Here is a 9,837-nt window from a genome sequence, read left to right on the forward strand (position 1 = left end):
GGCTTTACGGTACACTTCCTGTTGGAAGTGAAGTTACTACCTTTATCTTCCCAATGTCCCCGGCACTCTTCCAGCCCAAAGCTGTTCCTTCACAGGAAAATGCCCAGAGTAACCGCTAGGACAGTCAGTTTCGAGATCTTGGGGGTAAATTCTGGGGTCTCCCCTTGTGCCTGGTCTCAGTTGGTAGGGCACAGGTAGTGGAGCACTCCACATGTCTCTCTGTGCTTGGGAATTGTGTTGAAGTTCTGGCAGAGCTTGCAGTTGCCCAGTTGGTTAGTTGGGGGCCACTGTGGCAGGGATCAATTCTGTGGGGTGAGGGGAGACTCCTTTATTTCTTCTAGATGACTACTCCTCAACTCTGCAGCTTAGACCACTGGGTGTGAGCCCCATAAACACAAGGGTTCTGCAAGAGCCCTGGACTCAACCCCAAATTTCAAAGGCCGTGCCAAATTGCTTTAGGAGCCCTAGTGGTAACGCAGCCGATTTCCAGTGCAGTTATTAATGGCAAGGGCCAAGAGTTTGAGTCTACCTGTCAGTGGTTGGGGGGCGGTGTGTGTGAAGCTTTCTGCTCCCATTAACATTTATAGTCTCAGAAACCCTATACAGGAGCCCTGTGAGTCTGAACTAACTTGATGGCCCCAGCCACACAGATGTGTCCCTTGTAGAGAATGTGTGAAAGTTGTCACACTTGTGACCCAGCTGCAGTGAAGTGGCATCTTTCAGCCTGACTTGGCTTCCCTGCCTACTGGCCCCACTGACCAGCTGAATAATCCTGTACCCCTTTCTTTTGCTCCTTGAAAGTGTGGGAGCTACTGCTTCTCAGCAGAGAAGGGGCCAGTCGTGAGACAGGTTACCTCTGAACCTCGTGTATATCAACATTTCTGTTGGAGGAGGCCCTGGCCACTACCCACAGTAGGCCCAGACTTGTTTCACTGGACTTCCCCCACACTGGCCTACTCAGCTTGTTCCTCAACACCACCAGACCCCTCCTCTTCCCAGCTCCTGTTCCGAGCACATGGCACCAGAGGAGCAGTTGATAGATAGGTAAGAAAGGAAGGAGAAACATGAACATTTGCATGTTTATTTAGAATTACAATTTACAGAGCAGCCCCTTGCTAGGTTCTAGTTCTTAGCTGTGAAGTCCTACAAAAATAAACGCAGGCTTTACAGCAACTCAACTGGTACTACACAGCTTAAACCTTGAGTGACGAGAAGGCTTTTCCTTACCAAGGTACTTATTTTTGACAAAATGTCCCATCATCAGGGACGCATGCTACCTACTCATGCAGCAAGTTTATATGCCCGCCCGCCCGCCCGCCCTCCCTCAGCCCACCTGGAGAACAAAAAACACAACTATTTACATTGAGAGCAGAGGCTGACTTGTTTTCTAGGGGGATATTTGGCCAATCGGCCACTGTCTGGCCCCCAGCAGGAGTCCTTCTCCCGGATTCTCTGCACCAAAGACCTACCCCCAGGGTCCCCTTGATCCCCTCACCAGCCCGCAATCTTCACACCCACCACTGCAGCCACCAGAACACCCTGGTTTGCGGTACAACATGATCCTCCTGATAAGTCACTCCCCTGCCCATTCCCAGGGCAGGCTGTGGGCAGTGGGGGTGGTGGCTGCAATTTGGTTCCACTTTAAAAGTCTGTCGTAGAGTAGAAAAGTCACTGAGGGAGGCTCAAGCTCGCACTGTGGAAACCTTTCTGAAAGAAAAAAAAACAAAAAACTAGTGTATAGAAAAGAATAGGCCACCGGGACATGTCCTCCAAAACAAGAGGCTTTAACACAGAGCACATCAGAGCAGGATGGGACTTCCCACAGAAGTACATGTCTTCCATGGGTCTTTGTGACTGCAGTAACTGTGTTGCTGGCTCCCAGCTATCCCATATGGTTTAAGCAGTGGCATAGCGAGGCAGGAGCCACTAACGCCCACCCCAGGTCTGGCAACCCTGGGATCTCAGCCCATAGGGAACACTCAAATGGCAGGGAGGAAGCTCACTGGGGGAGCCCAGCTCTTCCAGGTCCCTGCTGGCCACCCCAAAGGGTGAGTCAGCACCAGACATGCTTGTCATTCAGTACCCCAATGGGAGCTCGCTCAGACTAGCCCCTAGGGCCCTGTTACCTACTCACAAGGATGCAAGGGGGGGGGGGGTAAGACAGTTCCTAACACCCACCACTGCAGGGGTCCTCACCCTGTCATGGGACAGGCTCACCCCAGTGATCAGCTGGCAGGCTTGGGACTCCTGGAGTGTTTTGTGGAAAACAGCAGCCAGCTCTTCATACAGGAATTATTTCAACCCTCTTCCACCTCAAGCCTGCACTCGATCCAGAAAGTTCCCTCACTCACCCTGGCTGCAGACTCACACCCTGCCAGTCCCAGCTCTGTGGGTGGTCGGGTTTCGGCGAGCCGTGCCAGCGCCGCGGCCCCCTCGGAATCCACCACGGAAGCTGCGGCCACGAAGAAACCGTCCCGACACCCCGAAGGTCTCCGTGTTAAGTTTCCTCTCTTCGGCCCATGTGGTGCGCCTGGAACTGAAGCCCAGCCAAGGTGCACAGATGTTCCGGCTCCTGCAGTCTGAGCCAGCCTCCCACTCCTCCAGACCCTGAAGCCCTGGGACTCTCCTCAAGGCCCCAACATTCAGACAGAGGTCAGCCTTCTGTGCCACCATCTTCAGGTGCCCGATGTCTGTGTTACTGCAGAAGCCGCCCGCCCATACGAGTCCACTCTTACTCAGGAAATGGATGGGACAGACCCTACCACACGTGCTCCAGGCTGCCTCAGTGCTAAGGAGCACCAGAAGCCACCCAGTCTTAAGGGTTCTGCTATCCACCGCCTGCTCTGTAAGTCAGACCTTCACACTAGGTCTGTCTGCGACACCCCAACCAATGTCCTCAGCACCCCCACCCACCCTCTCCAGTTTTGTTTGTTCATGACCTGTTTTCTCTGCCAAAACTTACGAGCGTGTGTGGGGGGAGGGTGTGACCTACATGCCTAGCAACACACCTGGTCCCAGTTGTAGGATGAATGGACAGGGGTCTCCCACACCAGGTCAGTGCTACGGACCTCATCTACCATCCAAGTTGCTTGGGGACAGTCCTGTCCCTGGCCAGGAGAAACCAAGCAGTATCATGGCCAGAATGTGAGGTCTGCTGCCTCAGATACCAAGGCCTCAGGGTCAGCCAAGAAAGTGGAGTGGCTGACCATGTTCAGTGGGCTCTCTGAGGACAGTGAACTTGACCTTGGCCACACTCCCAACTGCCTAATGACTTCCAGATCTACTAGAACAAGCCCAAGCGTGATCCCAAGATGCCCGAGATGGAGACATGCAAGAGTACCATCCCTTCCAGTTGGGCTTACCTGGTCTTGAGCTCCGAGGAGATGTTGTCGAAGAATGACTTGGACTTGTCATAGTAGCAGTTGGGTCCCAGGAGTTCCTCCTCGGCAGGGGCCTCATCACTTGGGGTCACCACAGCAGGATCTTTCTCCTCTCCCTTATCAGCTTTGTCGTCTACAAACAGTAGAAGCCATAGAGACACATGAGTTAGGGGCTTCTCTGCACACCTGCTCACTACTGCTGGTCTCACAGGACCACGCAGGAAGGAGTCTGCTGCTGACCCCCTCAGCCAGTTCCCCACATTGACTCCTAGATGCTCATTTCCATGCTGGTGCACCCCACTGGCTCACTGTGCCCACTCCCCTTTGAGCACATACTTTGCCCGCTCCTTGAGGAACAGCGAGCATTTACAAAGAAGTAAGACCTTTAAAATTCAGTTTCTTCTTAAATTCTTTGTCTAGCTCCTCTCGGTTGAACTGAGCATTCGCACTCTCAAAGTCAAAGTCGCCTTCAAACTTGATGGTGTTTTCCTTTGCATTGGTGGGGCGGTTCTGCCCTCTGGAGCGGTTCCGTGTTCGACGGTTCCCTGGGGGGGCGGGGCAGACGTGAGCCATCAGCAGGGTGACTAGAGAAGCAGTGCTGAAGCTGCCACTACTGCCATGTACCCCAGAACCCAGGAGGGGCCCGCAGCAGAGGCAGCAGCTATACCTGCTCTCCTCCTCTGAGGTCTTCTGTTCTCGTCATTCACCTGCCCTTGACTTTGCACAGCTGCAGCCTGAGCTACATCTAAGGTGCAAAAGGAAAGATTCAGGCAAAGCTTCTGTGGAACTCATAAGCCCAGTCATGAGAGCTGCGCTGGACAAAACCCCGGGGGGCTAGGGCTGTGACCCTGTGAGGAGAATGCTGGGGAGTATTCAAGTACCGCCGGCAGTCTTGCTGCTGGGCTGGGCCTGGCGTCCATTGAGCTGTGTCCCCGCCGAGCCCCTGGCGGGCAGCAGCTTCTTAGTAGTCAGGTTGTCAGCGGATCCTGTCTGCACAGCCTGCTCTACCGTGGGGCTCTTACCGAGCGGGACAGGCGGAAAAGCAGCTCCTGAGTGGGGGCCAGAGGGAGGGTTTAAATCAGCAGACAGCCCCTCCAACCCCTAGTTAGTTCTCTCCCCTTCCCAGGGGCATTTATCAGGGAAACAGCCTAGAACGTTCTACCAATAGGGAAGGCTCTTCTCTCCAGGGCTAGCTCAGGCAGACTGAGGCCAACTCACCTGTAAAGCGCATCGAGTCGGTTCCGACTCATAACAACCTTGATGAGGTTTTCCAAGGAGCAGCTGGTGAGTTTGAACCACCGACTTTGCAGTCCATCCCAAAGCAGCACACCAGGACTCTAGTCCATCTCTAGGGACCCTCCACACCACTGGGAACCAGGACAGACCCCCCACACCAATTCCCCTGGAGCTCAATATCCCAAGATGCCAGTGAACTTGGGATCTAAGAATTCATTTCATTCTAGAGGGTGTTAGCCCAGTCTGGGATCTTCCAGAAAATGCTCTGGAAGTTAAATTCTGTAATTCTGCAGTTTTTCTCAAGACGTGATACACTTTACAAGGACGAAGTATTAAGAGCAGCAAAGGCGAGCACCTGACTCCCCAGTAAAGGTACAGGCTAAGGACAGACTCTCCCATCCCACTAGGTACACAGAGAACACTATATACGTTGAGCTTTCCTCCCCAGGCCCTGAGGGCTGCTCAGTTCTGGACTTAGGGAGAAATGGAGAGCTGTGAGTCAGTTCAAATGAAAGGCAGCCCAAGAGAAACCGAGGACTGGCCAGAATCCCGAAGTCCCACACGGGCTGGTGCCCCCTACCCAAGGAGCACACATGCAGCTCTCCTCACTGCTTCAGGCTCACGTTCTCTGGGTGGGCTCACTTCTGATGAAGCCAAACCAGTTTTTTAAACCCAGAACTCTTAAGCAGTTTATGTTGGCGGTCCTGAGACTAATCTAGCACTGCTGTGGGAACAGACATGACTCCTACACACACTAGTGGCCACCGGGGACTCAGACCCCGAGCCCTGCCCGGGAGCACACTGCACCCTAGGAAAGCCTGAGTTACTACCTTGTATGAATAGTCACATCATGGTCAGGCTCAACCTATGGTTAAGCACACAGTACCCACGCACAAAACAGGTGTGTGTGACAACTGTCTATAGCACAGGACTTCCCATCTTTCAGTAAAATCACAAGTTGATGTTAGGTGCCGTTGAGTCGATTCCGACTCATAGTGACCCTGTATTGGGTTTCCAAGGAGCAGCTGGTGGGTCTGAACTGCTAATCCTGTGGTTGGCAGTCCAGTGTTGATCCTACTACAGCACCACGCAAGGAGTCCAAGAATGTAGAAAGGACTTCAGACAATGATGCCCTCTCAGCAGACAGGTGGGTGCCAGTGTTAGCTGCCTTATAGCCAGTCCTTGCTCACCTAGTGGTCAGGCAGCTTGGGGGCACTGCGCAAGTTTTAAAAGGGCAGCCCCTACTCAGTGCCTTGGACGTGCACCCACATCCCATACACATTGCGGAGCAGTGCGGGCATCCAAAGTGCCAGAGGAGTTCTGCTGCAGCATAAACACCCTCAATCTGGACACACAAGTCCCCTCCCTATAAGTGTCTGGTGCCCAACAAACCCCCAGGAAGCTGCCTTCTGTGAGCAGGAGCGTCCCGCTCGTGCAGTCAGGTGCAGAGCAGAGCTGAACCGGGCCCTGGCTGACTCTGATCCTCCCCGGAGCAGGGACAGTTCACCAAGAACACCTCTGCTCCAGCTCCTGTCATCCCTGGGCCACGGGATCACCAGACAACACTACAACCCCCAAACTGCTGTTACCCTTGGAAGTGAGCTGGTGTGGCTCGGAGGACGTGTCAAGCTCTGACACAGGCTGTGGAGACGGAGAAGAGCTAGGGCTGGAGGCAGCGGCTGAGGCTGGAGGGCTGACCAACTTCTCTGAAGGGAGACAAGGAGAAAAGAGCAAACATAAAAGCACACCTCGGTAAGGACACGGCAGACCCTGTCTGCTGCTTGTCACTACACTGCACTAAGCAATTGTCTTTTGCAGACAGAAATTGTGGGGCAAGCCCGTGTCGAGCAAGTTACTGGCAGACTTTCCAACAGCATGTGCGCACGTTTAGATCGTTCTCACGAGATTTTACACTCTTAAGATGTTCTTCTACACTTCACAGACTAATCTACTGGAAACAGTTTCCAACATCGGGGAACACTCTCACGAACGGGCTTTATTGTGGTGGTCTCTCCAAGGTCTGCCTGGACACCGGCTAGTGTCCAACAGGCTTGCAGAGAGCACAGCACACATGAACGCACACACACGGGTTTTTCTGGACACAGCTGCAGAACCGAATCCTATCCAAGGATGCGTACTAGTCCACACACACAGTACCAGAGAACCCGCTTACTCACCGAGACCCAGGGAGGCTGCATATTGCTGGCTGAGCAGGGAGCTGGCAGCCAGCTGGCTGTAGGGTGGCATCCCCCGAAAGGGGCTATAAGGCACATGTGGCTGGAAGGTGGAGGTGGAGGCTGAGCCCAGGGAAGACTGCACAAGGAGAACACGGTAAGGGCAGCGCAAGCACTCCTGTCCACTGAGGCTGCCGGAGGGTCGGAACCAGGTCTACAGCTGCCTTTTCCACACTCTTACCTCCAAGTGCCCACCCATCCTTATAACTGGAACAAAAACCACCCCAACTCCATGAAACCCCATCAGAGCAGGGCTGCCCCCCCCCCCCCATGCAGACACAGCGGGAGCTTGGAGCCAGGAAACTATTTGCAGCCCACATGCCTCTGAGAGCCCTGCCACGTTGGTCACACTGCCCCTCTTTTGCCAGCTCTCAAAGCTTGTCCACCCAGTTGCCAAGGACCCCAGCCTCCCACCTTTCAGCAGTCTGGCCCAGGTGCTACTCCTCATGCCTACCTCCCTCCAAGCAGCCTGCACCCAGGGGAGCCAGTATGTCACCTGGGCCCCTGGCAATCCTGGGCAAAGCACGCTGCAGTACCAGCAGGGAAGCACATGCTACAAGACATGCCACCTTAGTGTCCCAGACACAGAACTCAACATCTGGACTCAACAGGAAACCATCTGGGCTGTCCCTGCTGTACCCTTCAGACCACTCCAGCCATGCCTCACAAAGACACAGAAAGAGACACAGCACTGAGACAGACAGACACACATACAGGATGCCTTCCTCAAGCTCCAGCTGACAGCACACACTACCAGCCACGAGCTGCTCACAGGACCTTCCACAGGAACAAGAACATCACCACCCAGATCAAACCCCTTTTCGTGAAAAGCCATCATTCCATGAGCTGGAGTTCTGATGTGGTGCTTCAAGAATGCACTGGACTGCAAGGTCGGCAGTTCAAACTCACCAGCCACAAGTCTGTACAGAACTTAACTGCACTTAACAACAATCCCTTGAGTTGAGTCCTCTGGCCGAGCAAACTGTTGGCAGAGCCACACTGACCTGAACTATGGCAGGGTCCTGAGGAAGGCTGTGCTGCGCTTTCGGAGGTTCACACACAGTGATGTCCTTGATGTCGCTTCCCCGGAAAATTATGTACTCGTAAATCTCCTCTCTTGGAGGCGCAGGCCTATCTGTGGGGCGGTCTTCAGTGCCAAAAGACCGCACTTGAGGGTGGAAAGCACAAATGTTACTCAGTTGCTGTCCTCAACAAAGTGCACCACAAAGAGCTCCTTGCCCTGAAAGCCGTCCACACATAACGGCCCGCTGCTCCGTGTTTCAGCATCTACTCGATTCCCTGACTTAAGAGACAGAATGAGACCAGCGGGTGAGATTTCCCTAGCACTCCCCCTCCACTGCCTTAAAAGCTGACAGCTGGCTCTGCTGGAAACCTAAGCAGGCATTGTCCCTGGAGAGCCAGTGAGAACTCTTCTCATCAGCATGCCCTGAATAGGGAAGGGAGCCCAGAAGGTGTCACCTTTGGTGTCCCCTCAGACAAAGTCCCATAAGCTGTATACTGGGAACCCTCCCATCCAGTCCAGCATCAGATTAAAAGGAGCGCGGGGCTTCCACCAACCCAGAGTGTACCCTTGCCTGTCTTCTCAGTCTAGGGGGCGTAACTGAGCCTGCAGGCCCGGGGCTCCCTCTGACTAAGCAGCCGTCTGTCAGCCTCACACACAGCACCGCATCGCCGCCGCCACACAAAAGGGTCCCGTTTCTGCAGACCCAGAAGCTCCCAACTTCGAGATGGATGAGGACACTAAAGGCCACCTTCTGCCTCACAAAGCTCAGAAACCACTCGGGACTTATCTGAAGTGCCAGGCACACCAGGGTCTATGACAAAGGGTGAGGCCCGGAGCCGCAGTCAGCATCAGGGGAGAAAGCGTTTGGCCTTTGGGGTCCCTAGTTGCCAACTGACGCTTCCGTCTTGGCAGGAGACCGCGCGTTATTTGTTCAGACACGAGGCCCCAGACACTTAATAGGTTCCAGAAGGACCCGAGATTTTCTGTTCTAGCTCCAAAGACTCCCTGCCCCGCCTCTCCTCCCCGAGGGACCCAGGATCTGGGGTTAGCTGTCCCCTTCGGCCCTTCGGCAGGTGAGGAGGGGAGGCGGCGAGACTTGGGGCGCAGTCTCCCCGAGCCCGACTGGACTCGGGGTCCGCCCCGCCCCCACTCCAACCCCGCAGACGGACCCGGCGGCCGAGCACAATGACACCGCCGTGGGGCGGGGGACGAGCACCATTGTGCGAGCGCGGGGAGCGCCGGACTGCGATCCGCCCCAGGCAGGACGCAGGGGAGCGGGGAAGAGGGCGGCAGGGGGCGCGGTGAGGGGCGGTCTCCGCGAGGGGGAGCGTCGTGGGGGAGGGGAGGCAGCGGCGCCGGGGCGAGTCGTGGGCTGTGGGTTGCGCGGGTGGGCGCTCGGGGGGAGGGGCGGAGAGCGCGTCCTGGGGGAGGAGAGGGATGCCAGGGGGGCGGGGTTGTCATAGAAGAGGGGAGGTCGCGGGGGGCACACGGCGGTGTGGGGGGAGACCCACAGGGTGGGGAAAGCGCCGGGGGCGGGGGTCCGGGCCGCCCGTGGAGCGGGAGCCGGGCTGTTGGCTAGCAGGACTCGGGCAGTTGGGCACGGCGGGCGGTTCGCGGCCGGGCCGGGCGGGCGTACCTTTAGCGAGCGCCACGGTGGAGTTGTCGGTGTCGATGGTGTAGAGAATGCCCTCGTAGCGGATCTGCGCCTTGGAGATGAGGCTGATCTTGCTGCCCAAATACGGAGTGCCCGAGGAGCCGCTCATGGCGGCGGCCAGCCGGGAGACCGGAGCGAGGCGCCGGGCCGCGGCCTGTTCCGCCGCCGCCTCGCGCTCGCCTCGCCGCCCGCTCCTCCGCGCTGCCTGCTCGCCACTGCCCGAGTGGCCTACGCGGGGTCCTGGCGGGCGACGAGGAGCACCGCCGGGCTCTGAGGGGCGCGGGAAGAAGGGGCGCAGCAGCCACATCC

General features: G+C 56.1%; 1 protein-coding gene across 1 annotated transcript; it reads right to left on the reverse strand.

Annotated features, from left to right (window-relative positions):
• Nucleotides 1-2,364: 2,364 nt before the first annotated feature.
• LSM14B (LSM14B, SCD6 homolog B (S. cerevisiae)) lies at nucleotides 2,365-9,637 on the reverse strand. Its single transcript, XM_006873371.1, has 8 exons — nucleotides 9,511-9,637; nucleotides 7,855-8,018; nucleotides 6,794-6,929; nucleotides 4,262-4,429; nucleotides 4,048-4,125; nucleotides 3,764-3,925; nucleotides 3,363-3,513; nucleotides 2,365-2,536 (listed from the first exon to the last, which is right to left on the reverse strand). Exons 1-8 carry the CDS (start codon nucleotides 9,635-9,637, stop codon nucleotides 2,365-2,367), a joined length of 1,158 nt encoding a protein of 385 aa, XP_006873433.1.
• Between the last annotated feature and the right edge of the window lie 200 nt (nucleotides 9,638-9,837).

This window comes from Chrysochloris asiatica, unplaced genomic scaffold (assembly GCF_000296735.1).
Source record: "Chrysochloris asiatica unplaced genomic scaffold, ChrAsi1.0 scaffold00238, whole genome shotgun sequence".
Classification (NCBI taxonomy): Eukaryota; Metazoa; Chordata; class Mammalia; order Afrosoricida; family Chrysochloridae; genus Chrysochloris; species Chrysochloris asiatica.

Coding starts and splice junctions, on each gene's coding strand:
- LSM14B (XM_006873371.1), bottom strand. CDS start 9,637: ATGAGCGGCTCCTCGGGCACTCCGTATTTGGGCAGCAAGATCAGCCTC. Junction 4,430..6,793: donor TGCAGCCTCCCTGGGTCTCG/GTGAGTAAGCGG, acceptor GCCCCCACTCAG/GAGCTGCTTTTCCGCCTGTC. Junction 4,126..4,261: donor CAGCAGCAAGACTGCCGGCG/GTACTTGAATAC, acceptor TTTGCACCTTAG/ATGTAGCTCAGGCTGCAGCT.